This window comes from Sycon ciliatum, chromosome 11, assembly GCF_964019385.1.
Source record: "Sycon ciliatum chromosome 11, ocSycCili1.1, whole genome shotgun sequence".
In the NCBI taxonomy this organism is placed as follows: domain Eukaryota; kingdom Metazoa; phylum Porifera; class Calcarea; order Leucosolenida; family Sycettidae; genus Sycon; species Sycon ciliatum.
The window spans coordinates 21,744,016-21,771,515 of record NC_088653.1 but is presented as its reverse complement, the minus strand read 5'-3'; the positions used below and the strand labels follow the sequence as shown (position 1 = coordinate 21,771,515).

The 27,500-nt window shown below is 50.0% G+C and overlaps 2 protein-coding genes across 4 annotated transcripts in view; one reads left to right on the top strand and one right to left on the bottom strand.

Moving 5' to 3' along the window:
* LOC135827574 (protein white-like) overlaps positions 1-19,229 on the bottom strand; it is a 75,719-nt gene extending 56,490 nt beyond the window's left edge. The window contains exons 1-9 of the mRNA XM_065340043.1: positions 18,822-19,229; positions 18,112-18,204; positions 15,495-15,616; positions 14,615-14,686; positions 8,442-8,543; positions 7,843-8,009; positions 6,465-6,536; positions 5,935-6,037; positions 178-240 (exon numbers count right to left, since the gene is read on the bottom strand). Coding sequence (XP_065196115.1) covers positions 178-240; positions 5,935-6,037; positions 6,465-6,536; positions 7,843-8,009; positions 8,442-8,543; positions 14,615-14,674 — 567 coding nt within the window. The 5' untranslated portion in view covers positions 14,675-14,686; positions 15,495-15,616; positions 18,112-18,204; positions 18,822-19,229. The remainder of the gene's footprint in view (positions 1-177; positions 241-5,934; positions 6,038-6,464; positions 6,537-7,842; positions 8,010-8,441; positions 8,544-14,614; positions 14,687-15,494; positions 15,617-18,111; positions 18,205-18,821) is intronic.
* The window catches only part of LOC135827571 (uncharacterized), a 95,311-nt gene that overhangs the window by 47,153 nt on the left and 20,658 nt on the right, over positions 1-27,500 (top strand). Inside the window, exon 1 of one of the 3 annotated variants that reach the window (XM_065340041.1) lies at positions 19,544-19,682. The exons of 1 other annotated variant lie outside the window; for it this stretch is intronic. The gene's annotated coding sequence lies outside the window, so the exon portion shown is untranslated. Of the gene's footprint in view, positions 1-19,543; positions 19,683-20,190; positions 21,052-27,500 lie in introns of those variants that run through there. One more of the 3 variants, XM_065340040.1, reaches the window with a different exon arrangement.

Genomic DNA, 27,500 nt, shown 5'->3' with positions numbered 1-27,500 from the left:
ACTATCAATTGGTCGTCACATTCAAATGTTTCACCTAACTTACTACTGCAGACAGATGCGTTAATAGCCCCATATGTTTTCATTTGCGCCACATGCGAACTGTGTTTATTATTATTATTTTATTATTATTGTTATTGTTGCTGCGTCCAGCGTGAACAAACTAGGGCAGGGCCTTACCGGCAGGGGTGCCCTCAGGCCGCCGTATGCTTCCTCTTGCCGTTGGTAGTCGTCAGTGATTTCCTGGGTGTTCACAACAGCACATGTCATACACCAGTCATCACTAACAACAGCACATGTCATACACCAGTCATCACTAACAACAGCACATGTCATACACCAGTCATCACTAACAACAGCACATGTCATACACCCGTCATCACTAACAACAGCACATGTCATACACCAGTCATCACTAACAACAGCACATGTCATACACCAGTCATCACTAACAACAGCACATGTCATACACCAGTCATCACTAACAACAGCACATGTCATACACCAGTCATCACTAACAACAGCACATGTCATACACCAGTCATTACTAGCAACAGCAACAGTAACTCCAGCGGCAAAATACAGTAACAGCAGTGGCTGAATAGCAACTCCAGCAACAAAAGCGACAGCAGCCCCAGCAACAGCAGAAGCAGCAACAGCACCAGCAGAAGCAGCAACAACAAAAACAGAAGCAGCAACAGCAGCAACAGCAGCAACAGCAACAGCACCAGCAGCAACAGCACCAGCAAAAACAGAAGAATCAACAGCAGAAGCAACAACAGCAGCAGTAGCATCAGCAACAGCAGAAGCATCCACAGCAACAACAGCAGCCACAGCAGCAGCAGCAACAGCAGCAGAAACGCGCAACAGCAGAAACAGCAACAACAGAAGCAGCAACAGCAGAAGCAGCAATAGCCGCATCGGTAACAAAATCAGCAGCAGCGTTGTCCGGTGCATTGAGCGCCTGTTTTGCCTTTGCTGTGCTGGCGGGGTTCGCGGCCGCATGCGGGAACTATGCGGGGACTAAATGGGGACAATGAGGGGGGGGGGGATTACGCGGGGACTAAGTGGGGACTATGAGGGGGAGACTACGCGGGGACTAAATGGGGACTATGATAGGGGGGGGGGGGGATTACGTGGGGACTAAGTGGGGACTATGAGGGGGGGGGGGGTTACGCGGGGACTAAGTGGGGACTATGAGGGGGGGGGGGGGACTACGAGGGGACAAAATGGGGACTACACGGGGACTGCGCGAGGACTAAGTGGGGACTTTTTTCTTTCTTTTTTTCGTGCATGCGGGTTGCGCCACTGCGCGCAGACTTATACATGATTATAAAAAACATTCCAATTTTCTTTGTTGTGTAGTGTACGAGTAGTAATATAACAACTCGGGGTTACTGGTACTGTTTTTTTTGTTTTTGTTTTATTGGGAACACAGCCCTACAAAGAGACATGTGGAGACAAACACAAGACAAGACACAGGGGATGTAGGGACGACGTGCCGATGTACAGGGAGCAACTCGACCGACCAGGGGTCTCGGCGTTAGCGTTGCAACCTGGCATCGAAAAAGAGGGGGGGTTGCATGGTCAGGTAGCAAAAAAAAATTTGGTGCGAGAAAGGGGCGCTAGTATTGCACCAAATAATATAAATACGTGTAATGACTAAACCAGAAGGGAAAATGAAGAAAGAGAACAATAATCATAACAAGCAAGTACTAGTAGAGAGGTAAATACTAAATGGGTCTCAATATCATCGTCACAGGTACTGTGTGGACCACAGCCATCTCTTTCGGATTAGATCCTTACATACGTTGACCTTGAAGGTTTGGAGGCGTCTTGAATGAGGCTCGTGAAGCAGGAGGTCCGCAGGCAGGTTGTTCCAGGGTGTGATGGCGAAGAAGGGGAAGGATCGCAGGAGGTAGTCAGGGGCTGTGCGAGGGGGTGTCCACTTCAGCTGAAAGGCATGGTGCGTCTGACGTTTTTGCCGTGTGCACATGCTAGCTACGGCAGGGGGCTTGGTTGGTGGCAGCATGGCATTTACCTGGGGAGGCCCTGGAATGTAGTGCAGCTTGAACAAGTATGACAGGGCTGCCACCATCCGACGAAGCTGAAGACTTTGGAGGATGGTTCCAGGTCCCAGGAAATGCAGGGCACGTTGCTGAACCTTGTCCAGCTGGGCCATGTTAGTTGCGGCTGCGCTCGACCAGGCCAGTGGGGCATATTCAAGTAGGGGTCGCACGAATCCCTTGTAGACCGTCACTCGACCATGGTCGTCCAGGATGGGTGCTGCCTTTCGTAGGAAACCCAGCCTTTGGGAGGCGCGCAGTGCAACACTGCGAGTGTGCGCTCTGTAGGAGAGAGTAGGGTCGAGCATTACTCCCAGCAGCTTCAGGGTATCTGTCTCCTGGAGTGCTTCACCTCCAAAGGTGACTGGTGGAGTGCAGGGGGGAACGTGCTTGCGATGTAGAGTCATGCGCTGCGTCTTGGCTGGCTCAAAACAGATACGCCACTTGCGGCCCCACTCCTCAAGACTGTTGAGGGACCCTTGGAGGGAGGCGGTGGACTGTTGGAGATCGTCAGTTGGCTGTACTAAGCTGTAGAGTGTGGTGTCGTCTGCAAAGCTGCTCAGCTGCGTTCCTGGAGTTAAACATTGTTCAATGTCACAGGTGTATAGCAGGAAGAGGCTGGGTCCTAGGATGCTGCCTTGGGGGACACCAGCCTGGATGGGTTGAGCATCTGACGTCTGGCCTCCAACCACAACGCGGATGTTTCGGTTGGTCAGGTAGTCCTGTAGCCATACAAGCAGGCGTCCGTCGACGCCGGCCTGCTTTGCTTTGTACAGCACTCCTGTGTGCGATACCCGGTCAAACGCACCGGCAATATCCACGGCGAGGACCTGGACACAACCGCCAGTACTTATGGTGTGGACCCATTCATGTTGGAGAGCCGTTAAGATATCTGCGGTTCCTCTACCACGTCGGAATCCAAACTGGCTGGTTGGCAACACCTCATGCTTCTCTAGGTAGTTAACCAGTTGCGTGTTTACAATGCCCTCCATGACTTTCGACATGATCGTTAGCAGTGATATTGGTCGGTAGTTAGATGCCAAAGATCTGGAGGACCGTTTGTGAACTGGGACTACATGGGCAAGTTTACATGCCCCAGGTTGCACACCGGCTAAGAAGCAGAGGGCGAAGAGTTTTGCCAGTGGGTCTGCAAGGTCAGATGAGCACATCTTGAGCACACGAGCAGAGATGCCATCCGGTCCAGTTGCTTTTGATACAGCCAAGTTCGCCAAGTGCCGTTTGACCGTTGCTGTGCGGAAGTGAATGTGCTTTAGCGTGGCATAGGCAGGTCGTTGCAGGTCAGGCAGGTCAGCAGCACAGAGGTCGTTATTGCCAAGGCTACACTTGTTCGCAAAATGCGCTGCAAAGCACTCGGCTTTCTCACGAGAAGAGTGGAACTCTTGTCCTGCAGGGTTGGTCAGCAGGGGAATGTCAGAGCAACGTCCCTTGCCTGCTGCGCTCTTGATGGTTGACCACCACTCTTTGTCCCGGAGGGAACCTGCAGTAAGCTTGTTGCGAATTCTACGTTGATGTGCTAATCGCGCTGCATGACACGCTTCCACTTCGTGGTTAACAGTTGTGATGTACTGGACCTTGTGGTTATCGTTGCGGGGATCGCGTCGCCACAGCTTCCATGCCCGCTCCTTGGCATGATTGGCGTTAGAACAGTCCGGTGTCCACCATACATGGTTGGATTGGTGCACCACAAGCTCTTTGGATGGTATGAACTGTTTCATTCCATGCATGATGACATCAGTTACGCGCTGACAGGACTGCTCCGCACACCCATGGATCTTGGCGGGCCAGTCTATGTTGCGGAGGTAGCCTCTCCGGTGGTGCCAGTCAGCAAGGGCGTATTTCCAAATCTGTCGAACAGCAGGATCTTCGCGTCGTGGATGCTGTTGGAGAAACTCGGCAATGATAACGGCATGATCAGATCGTCCAAGTGGTGCATAGGCTGTGGTGCATACGGGGTGTGAGAAATCGGAGATGATAAGATCGAGAGTATTGTTGCCGCGGGTTGGCTGGGTGACATGCTGGACAAGATGATGTGCTACGCAGACTTCCTCCAGGCATTCACCGGCTCGGGTAGTCTTGCTACTCTGTAGCCAGGCTGAATTATGCACGCTGAAGTCCCCTGCAATTATCACATTGCTGCCAAGACGGCGGACATCATCCAAAGTGTTGTCTAGGTAGTCCATCAGGCTGGTGTCTGTCTCTGCACAAGAGCCAGGCCGGTAGAGCGCACCCAGAACAGTCTTTGTTCCGGAGTGCATTGTCAGGGAAATCCACAAGAGCTCGTGATCACGGCAATCTATATCGTCGTGGTGGGTAATGGATAGTTCACTCCTAGCCCACACTGCCACACCGCCACCATGGGCATCTCGATCCTTCCTTATAGGGGGTGAGTATCCTGGGATGGTCAACTCATGGGAGGAATTATCTGAGCAGAGCTTCGTTTCTGTTACTATTGCCACGTCTACATTATACTGCAGGATTGCATGCTGCAGGGCACCTATCTTGTTGCTCAGGCTGAATGCATTAGTCACTAGCAGTCGCAGAGGTCTGGAATCCATCATTGGGCATGAGAGGACTGGGCATCCTGCTGGGGTGGCTGCGCATCATGCTGGTCATGTTGTGGCGCAGATCCGTTTGATCTCTTCAGGTCTCCAGCCTCTGGTGGGGAGAGGTGGGAGTTTCTCCGTTTTTGGCCACTGTGTAGTGGAGTGGAGATGAAGTCTGCCGGTGGTGGTGGCGGCGGTGGTGGTGGCGGCGGGGAGGAGGAGGACGTTGAACCCGGCTGCTGTTGTTGCTGTTGCTGTTTAGTCAGAACACTGGCAGAGGTGCTGTTTCTGCTGCTGTGGCTGCGACTGCTGGTGCTGCCCTCAGAGCTGGTTTCTAAGAACCTCCATGGCCTGCAGTATACAGGCCCTGGCCAGCAGTTGGGCGCTGTCACTGTGGAGAGTGAAGTGGCATCGATGGTCACTCTTGCGGAAGCACGCCCACTTTCTGACAGCCATACACTGCAGGTGTGGACAGGAATGGAGGCGCCCAGAAACTCACTCCTGGTTTTGATGAATTGCCTGAAGTGGCTCTCAGTGCTATCTGTGGCGATATTGCCCACATACACCACAGCACGCTTGTTTTTGGGTCGTTCTGAGGAGACAAGCTTCCATGAGTCATCCTCAATAACATGGAAGATTGGCTTGGATTCTGTCACATCTGTCTGGGACTTGGTGGGGATGGCATCTTGGTCGCCATCCCCTTCACGCTCGTCACTGCTACGGGAGATGTTGCAGGGGACGCTGCCATCCTCTTCACACTCGTCACCGCTACGGGAAATGTTGCTGGGGACGCTACGGGATATCGTGGTGTCATGCTTTCGAGTACCTGTACCCGCACTGCCTGCTTTGGTACGCCTACGCGAAGGTTGATCCGCACCCGAACCCTGCTGTGTTTGAACTGGCCTTTGGGTAGCTTTTCGCAAGGCAATGGCGGATTCTCGGAGAGACACTAACTCTTCATTCACATCTTTGAGCTGCCTTGACAGCTCATCAACCCGTTTGTATAGGCGCGTCTCCCGATCAGCCGATTCCGAGACAAGTGCGGCCAATGTTTTCAGGATTTCTACTACAGATAGCTCAATGCCCGGCAACGACGCCATCAGCCTCAGCTCTTCATCACTCAGGGCAGTCGCGCGAGTGTTTGTTCTCGTGGTGGCCCCAGGCATGGCGGAGGTCACCAATTTCTACGAGCACTACTAGAAAAACTTACTGCTACCCTACGGAAACTACCTCCAGTCCGGCCTGATGCCGGCTGGGCTCTACCAAGAAAGATTTACGGGAGCTTCAAAAAGTGCAACCGTACTAACCTTGACTCTAGCACGACATTCGTCTTCCTTGCCCGGTATGATGGAGAGAGTGTGAATGTAGAAATCAGCATGGTTGTAATTTTCTGGACATGGATAACCCAAACTATGCACACACATACACAACACACGGCAGAACACACACACACACAACACACACACACGGCAGAACACACATGCGAGCACGCGCGCATGCACACACAACACACACACACGGCGGGACACCCACGCGCGCGCATGCACACACACACACAGATTTTCTCTTATAGCAACGATAGCGGACAAGATCCGAATGAAACAGATCAAGACTAGCGCCAGATAACAGTCTGATTCACACAACAGCAAAGCCATGTGAAATCTACCCCCAATGCACACCTGGTCTACACCACATGGAGTACATTGGAATAACTTAGGATGGACACACACACACACACACACACACACACACACACACACACACACAGACAGACAGACAGACAGACAGACACGTGTCACGACTCCCCATCATCGTACAAACCACAGCCAGTACGTACCGGGCAAACGCAGCAGGTGCAGTGCTGATGGGGCCCATGTAGGCTGTGCGACCTTCGGCAAACAGCAACAACCTCAACAGGTGACAGGAGAACACACACACACACACACACACACACACACACACACACACACACACACACACACACACACACACACACACACACACACAAAGACAAGATAATGTGTAAAGGCTATGAAAGGTATGTACGGCACACTCATGACTATATACGGTGCTTGCAACTGAAATCCGACCCCCTAGCGATGCGTTCACATTCTAGCGGTCTCTGTTTCGTAGTTTTACCATCCCGCGTTGGGTCTTTGCGATGCAAGCGCACCGCTCAGGGGATCGGATTTCAGTTTCCAGCACTGTACATACATGTACGTGGGGCCGGTTAAGTAGTTCCAAGAACGTTTTCTTGTGATATTCGTCAAAGAATTATGAAATTTGTCACTTGGAATACATCACTACATCAGGTATAATTGTGTTCTCAGATTGATCAATCGCAGGCATTCTTCACTACGTACAGAAAAGGAATTCCGACGTGTATTTACGACATTTAATTCACAAGAACAAAGCTGTCTGCGCTGGCTCGTGATCCTTTATGAGAACCCAAGCCTCAGTTGGATTGTGGGCGGGGAAGGTGGGTGGGTTGATGGCTGGAAGGGTGGCTGGTTGGGTGAATGGATGGATGGATGGATGGATGGCTGGCTGGCTGGATGGCTGGGTGGGTGAGTGGATGGATGGATGGATGGATGGGTGAGTGGATGGATGGATGGATGGATGGATGGATGGATGGGTGGATGGATGGATGGATGGATGGATGGATGGATGGATGGGTGGGTGGGTGGGTGAGTGGATGGATGGATAGATGAATGGATGGATGGGTGAGTGGATGGATGGATTGATGGATGGATGGGTGGGTGGGTGGATGGATGGATGGATGGATGGATGGATGGATGGATGGGTGGGTGAGTGGATGGATGGATGGATGGATGGGTGGATGGATGGGTGGATGGATGGATGGATGGGTGAGTGGATGGATGGATTGATGGATGGGTGGATGGATGGAGGGACGGATGGACGGACGGACGGGTGGACGGATGGATGGGTGGATGGATGGGTGAGTGGATGGATGGATTGATGGATGGGTGGATGGATGGAGGGACGGACGGACGGACGGGTGGACGGATGGAGGGACGGACGGGTGGACGGGTGGATGGATGGGTGGATGTATGGCTGTCTGGATGGCTGGGTGTGCATTGGGTAGGTGGATGGGCAGATAAGTACGTAGCATTTTTATAGAATTAGGTAGCCAAACAACCAATCCTTGTCACTTTCTAGGGAACGTAATGTAACATGGCTGCAGCTACTCTTACTGGTGAAAGAGCTGGAAGACTTCCGATGGTGGCTGGTGGATAGTGCAGATGATGGTTCGGCCGCTGTCGGCAAGGTTCTTCAGCGCGTTCACCACACTCTGCGCCGCAAAACTGTCCAGTCCAGAAGTGGGCTCGTCGGCAAACAGCAATGGCGGGTCGGTCAGAATCTAACACGAGAGAAAGTAGGGAGAGAAAAAGAAAAAATGTCACGGTTCAAGTCAGACTTGGCTGAAGGCCAAGCTTTACGCATCCGTAGGAACATCACCATGGTCACAGCCCTCTATGAATTATGTAGGGGGGCAACCGTAGGAAAGTCACCACCCTCTATGAATTATGTAGGGGGGCATCCGTAGGAACATCACCACCCATCTATGAATCACGTAGGGGGGCATCCGTAGGAACGTCACCACCCATCTATGAATCATGTGGGGGGGGGGGGGGGGGAGAGGGGGGGAGAGAAACAGCAATGGGAGTACAGTCCCCTGGCCAGAGAATTCAGACCTCATGAATATAATAGCGCCGGGGGGGGGGGGGGGGCTATGCGGCGGCGGGAAACAAGCCGGAAAACAAGGAAAATGTGAATGTACAAGAATACATACTTCAGATGCAAAGGCAAGGCGTTTAGCCTCTCCGCCGGATATACCACGTGTGCCAGTGATCGGACTGCCGATACGTGTGTCACGAATCTTCATCAGACCAAGCTGGGGATTATGGGCACGAACGCAATCAGTAACGTGTGTTACAAGTACATACATGCGTGCACACAAACACACATATATTATGTGCATGCGTACACACACACACGTGCGCGCGCACGCGCACACACACACACACACCATTGGACCATTGGACGCCCATCGCCGGAGGCGATGATAGCGATGCTACAGCAGACGCCATAGCAGCTTGTGCTCACACACACACACACACACACACACACACACACACACACACACACACACACACACACACAAACAGTACTTCATAACTGTCATACAATGCAAAGTGAAACGTATGTTCTATCATAGGACCACCGTGACTAGCGACCAGCCTGGTACTACAGTAAAACCTGTAACTAAAGACCACCATGACTAGCGACCAGCCTGGTACTACAGTAAAACCTGTAACTGAAGACCACCGTGACTAGCGACCAGCCTGGTACTACCGACCACTTTGCCAGGCACGGACGGTCTCACATGCATACTATTATATTATTATTTACTATAATTATGGTTGTGCGGTGCAAACCTCGAACTAAGGACCACCTGCCACTAAAGACCGCTTTCTCTGGCCCCAAGGCCAGGGTGGTTGTTAATCACAGGTTTTACTGTAGTTGGCGCCCCTAGTGCTTTCTCGGGTGCTATTATGCCACTGCTTTGACCGACAAAGTGTCGGTTATAAGGACTAGCTTGTTGCCGTGTTAATCACAATTGCATTCGACTTGAAAAGTAATAGTAGGAGATGATGTGTATCTATATTCATTACGTCATAGTTGTACTGCATGCACGCACACACAAGGATTAGTTGAGTGTGCTTCTTTTTCCTGTTGTTCTTTCTCATGACATGTTTTGTTTCCGTTCCCAAGTCTTCACGAATAAATAGTAACGTATCATGGCGCAGTGAACTTGTTCTTTCCTGTGTCCGTGCCTTGTGTCCGCACCTTGTAGTGTTTGCACGGGCCCAGTTGTTTTTCCGTATGAAGTAGTAGTAACCGCGATCGAAACTCTGTCTCAGTTGAATTATTTTAGTAGTGTATTTGTTCGTACTCGTGGACGAGTGACTAATCGTAATGGAACAATCCGTGACAGGACGATACCGGATTTGACCTGTCCTCCGCGACCGAGCGACAGCAGGAATCTCAAATGGGTGTCCTGATGAAATTTATGGAGCAGCAGATGCGTGCAGCTGAGGCTCGTGATAAGGCGATGCAAGATCTGTTCAAGAATGTTCAGAGCAGGTCGCTATCACCATCGCAGCCTCAGTTCACTACGCAGCCCTCAGCACCAGCTCAGTCCACCTCGCAGACCTCAGCACCACGGCCAGTGAACAGTGTTTCCTGCCCACACTTATTGTCGTCTGCGACGCTGGCTGATTTTCACTCCTTCGTTGAAAACTGGAGAGATTTTAGTGTTTGCCAGCATTTGGCCAGCCAGGCTCGTGAGGCCAGAGTGGCAACACTCCGTCAGTGTTTCGATGAGGAGCTGCGACGTTTTATCCGAGAGGATATTATTTGCATACCAGCTTCAGCTGACGTCGACCTGATGCTGGTGCGCATTCAGGCGTATATCAGATGGCAACGTAATCCACTGTTGGACTGCATAGAGTTTTACCAGCGTGTCCAGCAAGCTGGAGAATCATTTGATGCGTTTTACACAGCCCTGTGTGAACTACAAAGTGCATGCGACTTCTTGTCACACAGCCTATGTGGAACGTGTGATGCTCGCTGCTGTGCGCAGTGCAAAGGCCTCGGCCGTACCCTCAAGGAGGAATCTCTGCGCGACCGCGTCGTAATTGGTGTGCGGAACGATGAGACGCGACACAAGTTGCTCGCAACCCATGGTCTCACGCTCGACCAAGCTGTCACCCTCTGTCGGACGGAGGAAGCAGCATACCACACCAAGGCACACATGCCCAGTCCTGGCCTCCAGGCAAGTGCTGCCAAGCAGACGGCGTACAAGCAGCAGAAACGTCACAAGCCAGCTGACTCTAAGCCAAGTGAGACATCAAGTGCGACCAAGTCCACTTGTCCGAATTGTGGTCGCTCTGAGCACACGAAATCTGTATGTCCTGCCAAGGGCAAGAAGTGCAACTCCTGTCATGGCATTGGGCATTTTCAGCGAATGTGCAAGCGCCAGAAACAGCCGAAGACTAGCTCTGCTGCCAAGCTTGGACAGCTGAAGCTACAGCGTGCGTCTCGCGTGGACCGTCGCACAGTACCTGTTTCGACCATGCTGCAAACAGAGGATCAGCCATCCCAACTGTCCTGGACACCAGACACAGGCAGTGACGTTGATGCCATTGGCGAGGAGCACCTCACGCAGATCGGTGGGTTCTTTGAGAACTTAGATGACGACCACGACTGTGTGCAGGCTGTGACCGGTGAGCCGCTACGCAACCTGGGCAAAATACGTGCGACTCTACGAGTCGGTGAGACGCAGCATGAAACCGTCATCCATGTGTACAAGGGTCTACACGATGCCCTGCTCTCTCATACCTCATTGCGTGCGCTGAAGTTTCTCCCACCTGATTGGCCAGTCCAATTCACCGCTGAACACGAGGGTGCATCTTCACCCAAGATCTGTGCAGCTGTTTCGTCATGCGCTCATCCTAGTGATGCTGAGTTAGCGCGGACACGTGAGCAGCTCCTGCAAGAGTTCGCTGACGTTTTCTCGGATTCCGGTCTGAAGCCAATGGAAGGTCCGCCAATGGAAATTGAGCTACAGAACGATTCTAAGCCTTCCCGTGTGTACACTGCTCGACCAATACCGTATGCGTTCCGTGACCAGATCAAGACTCAGCTCGACGGCATGGTCAGCGACGGGATTATTGAACCAGTGACGGAGCCCAGTGAATGGTGCCATCCGATTGTCATAGTAGACAAGAAGGGCAGCACTGAGAAGCGCCTCACAGTTGACTTCAAGCGGCTGAACGACCAAGTCCGTCGTCCCGCGCATCCCGTACATACGGCACGTGACGTTGTCTCTGGAGTTGGCTCTGCTAAGTTCTTTACGAAGCTCGATGCAAGGCACGGCTACTGGCAGATTCCTCTCAGTGACACTGCTCAGGAATTCACCACGTTTATCACCCCGTACGGCAGATATCGTTATCTACGGAACCCGCAGGGTCTAATATCTGCTGGGGATGAGTTCAACCGGCGCACTGATGCTGCGTTCTCTGCCATCCCGCGTCTCGGCAAGGTAGTCGATGATTGCCTAGCGTACGACGACGACTTTCTGTCGCATGTCAGCCACGTGCGCGAGATTCTGCTCTGCGCCAGGGAGCATGGTATCACGTTCAGCCCCGCCAAGTTTGTGTTCGGTACGCAACGTGTCCATTTCTGCGGCTACAACGTCACGCCTGATGGCTGGGTCGTCGACGATGATAAGACGTCCGGTATTCGCCAGTTTCCAGTACCCGCCAACAGAACCGATCTCCGTTCGTTCCTCGGTCTAGTGAACCAATGTGGCGAGTTCACTCCACATCTAGCCGAGTTGACCAATCCTCTGCATGGCCTGCTCAAGACCTCCCGTGAGTTCATGTGGGACGCTAGCCACACTGCAGCGTTTGAACGGACACAGGAAGCTCTCTTGTCTCCTCCGGTTCTCGCTTTCTATCAAGTTGGTCAAGACCTCCGGCTTGAAACCGATGCATCCGCTCTGAGAGGTCTCGGATTCGTGCTTTGGCAAAAGCAGAATGATCAGTGGCGTATTATTCAGTGTGGATCCCGCTACCTGTCTGATGCTGAAACACGTTATGCTGTCATCGAGTTGGAAATGCTCGCTGTGGTATGGGCCGTGCGCAAATGCCGCATCTACCTGTCTGGTGCGCCATTTGAAGTAGTCACCGATCACAAGCCCCTGATTCCGATCATCAACTCATATTCGTTGGATCAGATCGAGAACCCGCGTCTTCTACGATTACGCCTCAAGCTCCAAGCCTATCAGCTGCAGGCATCTTGGCGAAAAGGTTCTGAAAATGCCTTCGCCGATGCGCTGTCCCGGAATCCTGTTGGCATTCCTTCCACCACTGATGAGCTTGGTGAAGCCCCGTCGCTTCATTGCCGCAGCATTCAGATCTGCATGGTGCACTCGGACACTGAGCCGAATGCGAATCTCAAAGTTGCAGAGCTGCGGGAAGCTGCAGCTGCAGATGCCACGTACCAGTCATTGATTGAGTGTATCTTGACTGGATTCCCTGATCGCCAGCAGAAGTTGCCTGCTCCGTTACGTGCGTACTGGAATGGACGTGAGCATCTCTCCGTCGACCATGGCATTGTGTTGAAGGGCAACCGCATTGTTGTTCCTGAATCATTGCGTGCTCAGGTATTGCACAACCTCCACGCTTCACACCAAGGCCTAGTGCGTACTAAGTCTCGTGCGCGTCAGCTTGTATACTGGTCCGGTATCACCAAGGACATTGATACACTCGTTCGTTCTTGTCCTGCTTGCCGCGAACACCAGTCGCCCCAGCCAGCTGAGCCCCTGCTGAACGACCGCACCCCGACACTACCGTTTGAATGTGCATCTGCCGATTTGTTCACTTGTCAAGGTCACGCCTTCCTTGTGTATGCAGATCGTTTGACCGGTTGGCCCTGTGTCGCGCGTACTGGCCGCACCACCTCATCGCATGACGTGATACTCACATTCCGTCGCTGGTTCTCTGATGTTGGTGTTCCTGCTGTGCTGTGTACAGATGGTGGTCCCCAGTTCTCCTCGCATAAGTTTGCTGAGTTTTGTAAGCGCTGGCAGGTAAACCATGTCATGTCCTCTCCCCACTACCCGCAGAGTAATGGGCACGCCGAAGCTGCTGTCAAAGCCATGAAGCGTCTCATCACCAAGACAACCGTAAATGGCAATCTTGACACAGATGACTTCCGCCGAGGGCTACTGGAATGGCGAAACACACCTGGCTCCTCTGGTCAGAGCCCCGCTGAGCTCCTATATGGCCGCTCTCTCCAGTCATTCGTCATTGCACATTGGAAGGAGTTTGATTCATCCTGGCTCTCCAAAGCGACGACACATGATGAGACTGCCATGCCATCCGACGATGCCGTCACAGACAAGTCGTCAACTCGTCGCTTGTTGCCGCAGCTCCGCCTCGGCACCCACGTGGATGTTCAGCATCCGCGCACCAAGCAGTGGTCTATTCGTGGGGTCATTGTTGCTGTCGGTAATCATCGGGACTACCTAGTGAAGTTGCCGAGTGGTCGCATTTATTGGCGGAACCGCAGATTCCTGCGTCCGTATCGCCCACTTGTGCCTGCACCGCTTGTTGTCCAACCGGCTGCTGCTGACGCCTCTTCCCCGCCGCCGCCGTCCCGCCGCAGCGCACGTCAGCGCAAGCCACCCCAGCGTTTAAACATTGGTTCGCATCATGGACAGTGCTATGATTGACACTCTTGATCACTAATGTCAATTTCTGCTGTCTCTGCTTTGTTGTTTTCATTCTTCATTTTGTTTTATTTATGATAGATGTTGCTGTCACAGGTTTCGCAACATCTCGAAGGGGCGTGATGTGTATCTATATTCATTACGTCATAGTTGTACTGCATGCACGCACACACACGGATTAGTTGAGTGTGCTTCTTTTTCCTGTTGTTCTTTCTCATGACATGTTTTGTTTCCGTTCCCAAGTCTTCACGAATAAATAGTAACGTATCAGGAGAGGCCTAGGCAAAACTATAATTATGGATTCTGTGCTTCGTGTGCTGATATTAGGGAGGTTGCGCACAACGAAAATTCGTAAGATTTCAAACGTCCAGGTTCGAGTAACGAAAGTTGCTACGAAGATCCGTTCCAATGCGACCGAAACAGAGCAGATCTACGAAAATATTTTTCGTAACAGGGAGTACTAAAATACTGATATTTTAAAACTCCCTGTCTTGACCCTCGGTACCCGCGCGCGATTCGTCGACCTACTACAAAAAAGTTCAGACGTTGTGCGCAACCTCACGATTTACGAATATTCGTTAGCATTTTTTGTTGAAAATATTTGTTACGGCGCTTCGAATTTTCGTTGTGCGCAAACTCTCTAGTAGCAAGCTGTATGTGCTTACCTCCACCAGGACCTTGTCGATTTGTTCCTCGCGATTCTCCACCGTGGTTGACACATCCATACGCAGCAATGCCTACGGCGTAGGAAATTGGATTGCGTCGCGAGTGCACGCACAGGAAGACACGCGCATGAAAATGCACAAACGCACATGCACAACCACACACACACACACGCGCACGCACATACACACGTACGAGCACATACACACGTAAACACATCCACACCCGCCCACGCACCCACACTCTAGGCGGACTATCCTGGACGAAAACTGGTCGTACATGTACCGTGTGTGAAACCAATGGAAACTGGTCGTACATGTACCGTGTGTGACGCCCCTGGAAGATTCCCCCTGGTTTGAGTCCTGGTGGTGCCAGCCAATTTTTTCTCCGGACATTCGTCAGAAATCAAAATCTAACGACAAATAACGACCTTTGGATCCACTTGGGTCCTCTTTTTGTATGGGTCCATACACGTGCGGGTGGTTTTCCTTCGAAGCACAGTGACACATCCACCGGTAGTGATTGGACTAGGCCCTCCCAGTCATGGACCCACACATACCGGTGGATGTGTCACTATGCTGCCAAGGAAAACAACCCAAACGTGTACGGACCCATACAAAAACTGGACCCAGGTAGATCCGAAGGTCGTTATTTGTCGTTAGATTTTCACTTCTGACGTCATCACTTTCAAGCTGCCGGTTTCAAATACAAGCCTGATATCGAAGAAACACAGTTGGCACGTAGATCTGGGTATAGCATCGACATACGTTGAACTACCTGGAAAGAACACAGTTCTGCCGCCGCAGACCCCGTAACTGGAGTTGCACACTCTTGGGCCGGGATATGTACACTTAGCTGTATTCATAGTAACTTAGCACTCACCTGAACCCGCAAGTGTTCATAGACAGTCAAGTTAGCAAGGAAGACATCTTGCTGCTGGATGTAGGCGGCCACCTTGCTCACTAGTTTCGGCGTGACCGTCCGGCCATTGACGGCTAGAGCTCCTGCAAGTGATCACAGCACAACGTGACACACAGAAACAGACAGTGAGCCAGGGAGGTAAAGCTGTGAGGAGAGAGAGAGAGAGAGAGAGAGAGAGAGAGAGAGAGAGAGAGAGAGAGAGAGAGAGAGAGAGAGAGAGAGAGAGAGAGAGAGAGAGAGACAAGTATTACCCCCAAGTATATAGAACCATTGCCACTCTGAGTCGCCTTTGTCTTGGGAAATAATTTTAAAATGTTCATGCACCTGATCATCAGTAGTCAGTCGTATTGTTCTAGGAATCTGAATTTCCATCTAAGATTGCTATCTTTGCCCAGTACAGTATCTAGATGTACAGTGCTGGCAACTGAACGAGAGCACTCCGTACTCCGTGCCACATTATGCCGTTTGTCGAAAATACGAGCGGAGTGAATGACCCCCTCTCGACATCGACAACACGCTGAAGATAGGCCCGCTTCTTCTGATGTTCATTTCGGGAAATCTGTGCAAGGACTTCCTGTCGCGACAACAAAGACGCCGAGGGGTGAGTAACCCTCACATCAAAGAATGCATCTTGCTGTGGCGACCAAAAGCCCCTTGCACGGATATCCAAGCGAGCTTCTGCAGCACGATTAGCGGCGGCGCCGTGAAGTTGTTCATCATCCAATGGCTAAAGCGGTGGCTCTGTTTGAACATCCGGGATGGCAGAAGTCATCACCTCCACCAGCACATCACGAAGCTCATTGTGTCGCAGACTTGGATAACCCCCTGTAGGGCATGTCAATGCATGGTCGACAGACATGTCTCTACCACACACACAAGTATTAGTTGGTGGGAGGCTGTCAACAGTCCGTGCGCCAGTTCAGAAAAAGTCGTCTAAAAGTTGCACTTTTATTTTCCAGATTTGCCAGATTTCGCAGTTTTCTCAAGATATCGCGAGACGAATACTCAAAGGCGTCACCTTCGTCGTCCTTTGGTTTACGTCTCCCGTGAGTTCTTCGTCTCAGATCGTTGTCGAAATCCAACCTAATAGTTGTTCTCTGCCCTAAGTTTTGTCCGTGGCGATAACAAATAACGAGAAGTTGAGTTCTCGCTCGTCGCTTGCGTTTTCGTTATGTCGCTGATATTTAGGTTGAACATGCTATAATTTCGTGCCGTTGGTTTGTACAAGGGTTTCGCTATTTCCTGCTTCTTTAATTAGAAAGAGGTTAGCCAACAGTGTATCCTCCAATTTTGGCTTGTGCAAAAAATCCGACAGCGGTGATACCAACCGTTTCGTCAACACTGTATTTTTGACACATTTTGACACACACATGTCTTCAATTGGTGGACTTATGAACGACCGACAGAATCGTTCAAAGGTTCCTACTATTATGCGATGTACCAGCCAGACCATTGTATCCGTAGACCACGAATTTACAAACAACACGAACCCCAACAGGTTGCTGGAGCTCCAAACACAAACCCTTGCAGATCAATGCATGTGCCTATACTTGTATGTACAACAGCAACAATATAAAGCCAAATACAGTACTGAGGTGGGAAAGAAATATAAATAATTCATGCAGAGAGGATGACACTACAAACACAGCACCTGAGCCAATGTAGAATTGAAGTGAAAAAATGGCATCTGCGGATGGCCAGGATACGATGCTACTATTTACAGAACAACCGCCACAAGCTATGACACATAAAGTCTCGTACCTTCAATTCTTCATTCACGGCGGACGCATGGAGCAAAGAATACGTTTACCATACACCCGTACAAGTACATGCACACGTGAATTGACACGTTTTCATGCGCTTTTTTCAACAGACCCACACACGTCTGCATGTATATGTAAACGCACAGACATGTATACGTACGTACGTGCACGAACATACACACCCATAAACATGAACACACATACACACACACACACACGCGCACATCCGCTAAAGTATGGGAGCATATGTGCACAAAGCATCACGTGATTGCATTCACAAGTTTATACAAGCCAGCCAGGTAATGAATGCATACTTGTAGTTGTGTGGTAGCTGCTACAACAAATGGAGCATTGGCTAAATATTGCAATAAGGAGAGTGTCATGATAGTCATGCAAAGGTTCTGCTGTTATCAACAAAGTGCATGCCTCTCGTGCTAAGTTCAAGATCCATTGTACTGCATACTTCGTGCAGCTTGCATCCAATCGTAGGCATCACGAGTCAAGGCAGCAGCCACATGGACCAGTAAGATTCACTGATATTGAGGATTTGGACCAGGGTGCTGTTCCGATTAAACTTGCAATAACACCTTGTTGAGCTGGGTCTTCCCCACTGGCACAGCCACCTTGTGTGGCCGTACCATTAGTGGTCTCTACCCGTTGTTTTCATTTCATTGGTAGGGTTGTGTTTGAAGAAAAGCCCACTTGACTGCCTTCCAGCATATAGCTTTCAAATGTAAGTGTGATGTATTGATATCACAGACATGCTGACGTTTGGTACATGCCTCAAGGCTAGTCAATAGAAGTGATAGTCATACATCACTTTAAGCTAGGACCACTCCAGTGGGAGAAATGAGGTGATCTACTGTTGTCCGCTGGAAGCGTTTGACCCTGTTAACCATGATGATAATCTACATAGGCATCAATACACAGCCGGAAAGTGAAGTGTGCACACACAGACGCACACACACACACACACACACACGCACACAGACACACACACGCACGCACACACATACCAAGCAGCATAGCACCACAATTTCCACCATGTAAAGCAGCAAGTATCGCCCCCCAAGCATGTGTATGCACAGAGTACATGATTATGCCACAGGGGATTTTTTTAATATTTGAATGCAGGTGCACAGACCCTGGGTTATTGGCATTGGTCATGGGTTTCATATTCATGTCCTAACTATAAATTAATAAGTCAATAATAATTTTGCTCTTCTGTTTCATGCATTGTGTGTAAAATACCAATATACAGGCAAATTGTACTAAAGTACCATACAGCTCTGCATCAATTTTGCCAATGCTGTTGATTGTACATTGTTCACAATCGCTGCAATCGCTGCCATTTCTCATAAATAATATTGTCATGCAGTATAGTTACGAAATACACCGCCAGGATGCCACAATACAAAGATGGCTACATTTTTTCAACCAACATGCAATTATTGCGAAAAAATAAATATTTCCATAATTTCGTGCCGTTGGTTTGTACACAATTTCAGGGCTAAAATAACCTTACCCTTGTCATGGCGATATCTCTGAGGAGTTCAATTCACCTAGTCTCCCTTGTGCAAAAAATTCCCTCGTGGTGCTGCCAGCTGCAATGTAATGGCAACCCAGAATAGGGTGAAAATCGAAAACGATAAATTCCTCGCCTCCCGTCCATCCAACTGCGCTGGTTGCATCAAGTACGATGTTTACAAGACGAGTGGCATCCGACTAACGACTGGCAACATATTTCTTGAAGAAGGAAGCCCTCATTTCACCGACTGGCCTCGAGGTAGGCAACAAATCGACCAACAGTATTGACCGGCGTCGTCATCTTTCCCTGCATAACGTCTGCATGTATGGTTCCCGCGCAGAAAATAAAAATCGGGCCAAAACAGGGTCTGGCGCACGGACTGTCAATAGAGCGTTTTAGCAACTCGTGAACGAGTGGACCTCTCTACGACTACGAGTCGGTGGCAGGGAGCCCTACATACATGTACATTGGTATGCGTAGGGCCGCCTGGTCGGTGGTCGACTCGGGTGCCTGGGTTCGAGTCTCGTTGTTGCATAACGAATCAACTGCCATGCCCTTGGCTTGATTCGTGCGAAACGAACCCCGATTGCAGCACACAACGAGACTCGAACCCAGGCACCCAAGTCGACCACCGACCAGGCGGCCCTACGCATACCAATGTATGTAGCCTCAGTCAATGTAGGGCTCCCTGCCACCGACTCGTAGAGACTCGAGTCGAGAGGTCCACTCGTTCACGACTCTCTAGTAATCGTAATACCCCAGCCACATCGCAGGGCGAGACCATCCCGGCCAGAGGCTCAGCCGGCATTAGGCTGATTAGCCAACTGGAAACGCCACCATCAGCAATCTTCAATACAAGTAAGTAAAGTAACGTTAGTTAGTTCAACACTACACCATGTACAAGTCATGTACCGGGGAGTCATAGACCCGGCCTACGACTCCCTGTCATCATGGTCATGTACAGTAGATCTACCCGCTGACATGAGCACTTCTTTCTAAAATCGTGACGCCATTTTGTTTTTACACGCATGCGCGCGTGTATCGTCTGTGCAGTGCAGGGCCTACTAGTACAGTAGTATAACACAACAACAACTGAAATCCGACTCCCTGGGCGGGGCCGCGCGCCGCCCAGGGAGTCGGATTTCAAAACCAGCACTGTAGTAGTACTACAGTGCTGGCAACTGAAATCCGACCACCTGGGCGGCGCGCGGCCCCGCCCAGGTGGTCGGATTTCAGTTGCCAGCTCTGTAGTAGTAGTACACTCGCGGGATCCCCTGGCCGTGATCATGGTGATATGCATTGACTTCATTGTCTTTGTGGTGGACTCTCAGTCTCAGCTAGCCAGGGAGTCGCCGCTCAACACTGACTCAGTGACTGCTAGTGTAGACTGTATTATACATGTAGTGTCCTGACAGAAACGAAAGCCTTTTTTCGTAAGGAAGAAGAATATATTTCTAGCAGATCTATGATTGTAGTGAAAGAATAGGCTAGGGACAGCAGGGGAGAGCGAGAGAAGCTGAAGAAGAGTCGATGCTCTGCGCTAAAACCTCTGTCCATATAACTCGCATTGTTGTCTTTCGTCTCCGAACATTTCTACAATGCAACGTTTGTAAATAGAGCAGGACGCACCGTGGCAGTTGCAGAGCTGCGTTGTACTGTTTTCCGAATTCCAGGAGACTTTCTCACGTCCAGCGGCTCAGTGGCCGTGTGAAATAGTAAAATTCTCTGGCCCGAATCTGCCCCGCCATGGGGCTGTGCATTTGCGATACGTCTCTCTTTCAACTCGCACTCATTGGATGATTGGTAGCGTGCTGTGCGTTGACAATTAAAAAAAAAGTTTGTATCCTGCTTCTATTCGGCCGTCCACACCCTCACACGGCGACCTCACCGTGGCCTCTAACGACCTGGAACACGGCGGTGGATATATCCGGGTACTAGTATCAACAGGGAGTTTATGCGTATGTCCTAGCGCCCTGCTAGCACTAGTAGCTCACCTACCATACGTCTGCCATCCCAACTGACCATCTGTACATGGTTGAACTGACCTAGAACTACCTGCACTGACCATACCTACTATAGTCTGTATCCTGCTGCTAGCGCTACAAGTACAAGTAACGACTGCTACGTGTGACCATGCATCGATTGGAGATGCGGTGGGTCGTGGAGAATGCCTGATCGTGTGTGCGCCATCATGGTGTTCAAGTCGCTCGTGGATTTCGCTCACCCAGTAAGGCATCATGAATTTGTGCATGTACATGTAAAAAAAAAGAGTAAATTATCGTGTCCGTTCCCGAAGGGAACTCACGACGGCCGCTAACCCCCGGTAAACCCTAGCAGCAGATGCAGCGCCTAACGGTGGGGTGTACATGTACATACGGTGTTACTCAATGAAAACGCGCCGTGTCACGCAAGTACGCGGCGGGCGTTGCGCAGCCCTGGACCTGCGAACAGTGGGCGGCGAAATGATGCCACGGCAAGGTGCAAACTTGAGCGATGCGACTGGATTGCATTGAACAGCACTGTACATACATGTACATGTACTTGCACCACTGTTGTTTGGCAAAGGAAATCCAAACCTACAAGTATGTATGCTTTCCGCGCAGAGAACTGCTGTCCCCGGGGAAAATTGCGGAAAAAATCGCAAAAAAACGCGGGGGAAAACGCGGCATAATATGGCATAATTTGCGGTGAATTTGCGGTAAATATGCGGTAAATATGCGGTGAACAATATTGATGTGCGGCAATTTTCAGTGAGTATGTAGTGAAATCAATCAGTTACAAGTCTCTGGTGTAAGCACTCGTCATATTTGAGTAAAAAGCCGCCACGATGAGACGTTGCTGACCGAACAGTGCACTGTGTGTAAACAAAAAGTTCAAAAAACGCGGGGAAATCGCGGAAAACGCGGTCTTTTAAAAAATCGCAAAAAACGCGGAAAAAACGCGGCCGCGGAATCGCAATTTTCCCCGGGGACAGGAACTGTAAAAAAGTAAAGTTCGCACGTCCGCGTTACCACCGGCAACACAGTTGTATTGAGAAACACAACCAGCTTAGGAAGTTTCGCTCGTGCCAGGCCACCACCATGCCTGTAATACCAGGGTGGCAGATGTATCGCCTACTGGCGAGGGTGAGGTGGTAACTCTCACAACCAATGCCCCACAAGGGGGCGATTTCCTCGTTAGCTGCATCCATGTTACCCTCACTCCGAGTAGTGAGTACCCAGTTGACCGTGGGTGTCGGCACAGCTCCTTGCATGTAAAGTGGTTCGCGCACGCATCACCGCGTTTGTTAGCACACTGCACGCTCCCTGCTCCCAGCACGGGTCTCCAACTCGGGACCTTGTGATTCGCAGGCAAGCCCACAACCACTCGGCCAAAGCGCTGGTACTGCAGAGAAAAGAACTGTAGTTGTGGCCGAAGAATCCGACCCCGCGAGCCGAAAGCAGTGCCAAGTCTCATGCTGCGCACGTGTCACTTGGATGGGTTTGTGGACCGTTTGTGGTGTAATTGATAATAGAGAGGTTGCGCACAACGAAAATTCGTAGCGCCATAACGAGTATTTTTAACGAAAAAAGCTAACAAATATCCATAAGCCGTGAGGTTGCACACAACGCGTGAACCTTTTCGTAGTGGGTCGACGCGCGGATGCGAAGAGTCAAGACAGGGAGTTGTAAAATATCAGTATTTTAGTACTCCAAGTAGCGAAATATATTTTCGTAGAGCTACTCTGTTTTTGTCGCGTTTGGACGGATCTTCGTAGCAACTTTCGTCACTCGAACGCGGACGGTTAATATCTTACAAATCTTCGTTGTGCGCAACCTCTCTAATGGAAACGCGGTGCTGCCTTCGTCAGTTTGACGTGCGGGTTGGATCTCTTTGGCCATGGCTGTATAATTATTTATTTTGATGTTGTTGTGCACAGCTGAGTGTCAGTGCACATGTGTGGTCTTGTGGGCTGCAAAATTAATGTACATCAGTCTGGATCTCAATTGACATAGCTGTTCGCTGCCTCCATGCTTCCCTCGTGCCAGGCCACGAGTTCCCAATTAACTGTGGGTCGCAGCACGTCTGGATTTTTTTACGAGAAGCCACGAACCTCGAGAACAGAATATTTCATGATAGAGGTGGCTGCAGACATACCTGTGGTGGTGAAACTGGAGCATCTCCGCCGACCTGAGGTCTCGGCTTCAGCGCACCAAAAATCCTTCCGCTTCCAAGCAGGACTTGAACATGGTACCCTCTGTTTCTCAGCCATGGTCTTAGACCATCACACTATGCCTACCTGCTTGGCTAGCACCCCAGAAAATGTGGTGTACAGAGTGCGCAGCTCCGAATGGGTTGCTGTCACAGAGAAATTTCTTGATAAAACAGCATTTTGGTGATGTAGTGCGTACAAGCAGATCTCCCGCTGCTGGACAACTGCAGCACAGTTGTATGCACTACGCCACTTCCCTCCACATAAAGTCCCCTCAGACTTCCAGAACACAGGGGTTTTGTAGTATTGAATAATTATGTGGACGCAGTATTTAGACAAGAGAGTAGACAAGAAGGAAGACACTACACACAACACTAGAGAACCACTGGATCATGTGCTCTTCTATACTTGATTGGCTCTCGTTGCCATGGTGAAGGAGCGGGAAATACGAATAGTTACTATTGTACTGTCTTACTATGAATACACCTACTGTAAAAACCATGTATATATAGCTAAGTGCTCAATATAGCTAAGTGCTTACTATGAATACACCAGTACTGTAAAAGCCATGTATATATATAACGAAGTGCAAACTCTAACCAGTTAACGAGGAGAAATCTGTCGTTCAAATATAAATCGTTATACAGAAATCGATACATATACTGCCCGGAGCGTTGAGAATGAGTGAGAATCGTTACCGTTGGTACACGTAAACTAGTCAATTTTGGGAAATCGTTATAGTATATGCGCCTCGTTAGAATAATGGCTTATTACACCTGCATCAAGTATGACCTACGAGTGCAGGTTTTAGTATTGCGGCCATGACAGACACTTCAACTTCAACAAATAAAACTCAAACCTGTTCTTTTATATTTAGGTGACTGTTTTGATATTTTCTGTTTCGCCTATTCTGCAGTTGCATGCGTATACATGTAAGCACATCATTCCCGCTCGTTCCTCATTCTTCCTTCTATTTGGCAAATGCTGGTTTTTATACATTGTGCAATTACTCAGCGTCATTTGCAATAATAAACGAGAGAGCTTGGAAGCTCAGGGCCCTACGCTATGCTTTTTTATTGCAAAAAGTTTCCATCTGTTCGAATACCATGCATGATGAGCTAGGCAAAAAAGCATAGCGTAGGGCCCTGAGCGAAATAAATAAATTTTCTCTTGCATTCGAGGGTAATGCGACACCGTCTACCACCTTGATGACCCAGGCGTAAAAAGCATAGGGACGCTATACATTTTTCATTTCTCCTACTTTTTTTTAAGACTTAACCTGTGATTGGAACCCGCACTATGGCCCTGCATGCATTCCCCGATACACTTACACAGGTCAGGGATCGATTTACTTTGATTTTTTTTGCATAGCAGTCACTGCTACACAGTTTTACAATTGACTAGCAACTCCCAGTGTTGATTAGCAGTTTTCCTTCATCAAAAGTTTACATGTATAGCTGTACAATAGCAGGATTTCGTACACAAGAGGACAATAGCTGCAGTTGCTATTTGCTTTTCCAAGCGAATGTTCGACCTGAATATTTACGTTAGAGTTTTCGCTTGGGCACGTTACATGTTCAGCGTCCATCCGTCTTCGAGTTCTTCACAACACAATGTCTTTCAACAGGGCAGTTCCACTGATTCCTTCGACAAAGAAACCTCAGGAAAGTGCTCAAACGATCGTGACATTTCGTGCAAAGCGCATCGAATTTCGCTTTTCTCCTTTTCTTCATGGAAACGAATCGACATTCCTGGCGCGTCCAGTTCTTTGTCCCTCTTCTGGACAGTGAATCACTGATCAGATTCACTGACATGTTGGCTACATGAGACTAAGAACCATCTACTTCAACTGTGCCTTGTCGAACAGAAACAAACTGAGCTTGACAGTGAAAGAACAAAGGAGAACATCAGGAAAAGTCACCGCCGTGTACAAAACTTCAGAAGACTGCAGTCATGTACGACCATAGCTAGTGCAGTGTCCAAAATCGAAAGAGCGCGATCCACGAGTCCGCGACCCGCGCGGACTGAGCAGGACAGGCCAGTTGGTTGGAGTAGTAATAAAAATACTACTCCCTAGTCAGCAGTGTGTACAACAGTCGCATGTAGACTGCACACACCTGGTCTTTGTAGTGCATCGCAGTTTTGGGCGATAAAAAACGAAAAGCGAATCGCAGCCAGTGAATTTTGATTCGCAAACTGCGATGCGAACCCGGATAAATCGATCCCTGCAGGTATAAGCATACATACCAGTACTCATTTTTCAAACTTGCTTCACGTTCTCATCTTACATTTGAAAGCCCTACTAGTATTTGAATACTGTGGCCAGCTGTCTTTGATGGTACGGGACAGGTACGGGATAGCGCCAGCTAGGCCAGGCATACCGACGGCACAAACAAATATTTGAATACTGTAAAGCGTGAAATTTTCGCGGCGTTTTTAGTTCGCGTTTTCAGAATCCGGACAGGTTTGCGAGGTTTTAATTTTGCGATTGCTACTGTGGCATTCATGCTACACCTTCCATCAAGAGTAGATAAACAAGAGTGTGCAACTCCGGATCTCTCCTGCACAATCTGCAGATACCCCCGCCCCACGGCGGAATTTTTTGTTGACATCACCTTTTTCAGAAGAACGCGCATTTCGCCGCAGAGCAGTGTGAGAGCACGTGCTGGGCACCGACCTTGTAGTGTAAAGCCGGCCAAGAGCACGAGGGAAAACTTTCCGAAAGACTCGCAGCTCGTGCGTCCTCGAAAAGATTACGTCAACAAAAAATTCCGCCGTGGGCCTACCCATCCGCGAGTTGCACACTCTTGTTTATCTACTCTTGCTTCCATGGATCTCCTTTTCGCGCTGTCTTAATTTCGCGATTTCCACGCGGTCGCGGATTTCGCAGAAATTAGACCATGGCAATAACTTCACAGTTTACAGTACTGTGTCCAGCTGTCTTTGATGGTACGGGACGGGACAGGTACGGGATAGCGCCAGGCATGCCGACGGCACACACAAACAAACAGACACGGAATTAAAGCTGTGTGGACCCTGGCTAGCTGCCAGACGTTACTGAAGTAACGTCTTTTGCATAGATACGGGAATAATAATAAATGACGGACACTGGACACCCATGTAGACAAATTCAGAAGCTGTGCACTCTGGGTTGCAGCCTTCAGGTAGGGGTGAAACCCAGAGTATATTATCCAATACTCGAGCACTCGCTCGAAAATTTGAAAAGAGCGAGTACTTGTTCCACGAAAATACTCGAAACGTACCAGGCACTACTGTATGCATGTACATCAAGTAGTTCTGTTACTCTGACCAGTACTTACAGCCCAGGCAAGTGTGACTACTGTTGCTCTGACCAGTACTTACAGCCCAGGCAAGTGTGCCTACTGTTACTCTGACCAGTACTTACAGCCCAGGCAAGTGTGCCTACTGTTGCTCTGACCAGTACTTACAGCCCAGGCAAGTGCGCCTACTGTTGCTCTGACCAGTACTTACAGCCCAGGCAAGTGTGACTACTGTTGCTCTGACCAGTACTTACAGCCCAGGCAAGTGCGCCTACTGTTGCTCTGACCAGTACTTACAGCCCAGGCAAGTGCGCCTACTGTTGCTCTGGCCAGTACTTACAGCCCAGGCAAGTGCGCCTACTGTTGCTCTGACCAGTACTTACAGCCCAGGCAAGTGTGCCTACTGTTGCTCTGACCAGTACTTACAGCCCAGGCAAGTGTGACTACTGTTGCTCTGACCAGTACTTACAGCCCAGGCAAGTGTGACTACTGTTGCTCTGACCAGTACTTACAGCCCAGGCAAGTGCGCCTACTGTTGCTCTGACCAGTACTTACAGCCCAGGCAAGTGCGCCTACTGTTGCTCTGACCAGTACTTACAGCCCAGGCAAGTGCGCCTACTGTTGCTCTGGCCAGTACTTACAGCCCAGGCAAGTGCGCCTACTGTTGCTCTGGCCAGTACTTACAGCCCAGGCAAGTGCGCCTACTGTTGCTCTGGCCAGTACTTACAGCCCAGGCAAGTGCGCCTACTGTGGCCTAGCACCTCTAGATCTGAATCTTGTGAAAGTCCAGTGCTTTTTGATAGTAACAAGTAACTTGTGAGAAGTGCTTGGCAAGACTTCATGTATCGGGTGTACTACGTTCCATGTGACCAGAATGTGTGCAGTGCATTGTTTATGTTGTCAGTAAAATACTCGAAATCGCTCGAATACTCGCTCGTTTTTTCACCGAGTACTCGAGTCCTCGATTTTGGCACTCGTTTCACCCCTAGTTTCAGGTGCTCCTGTTGGTACAGTAAAACCTGCCTAAACCGGACGCCCTTGGTGCAGCAGAAACTGTCCTGATATGACAGGATTCCGCTTGATCCAGCGATGCATGTTCGATCCACAGCGCTGTCGGTGCATAAAAATTATATTTGTCTGGTCAAGACAGGATTCCCGGCTTGGTACAGGGGGCGGCAAACACAGTTGTGACTGTTATTTGCA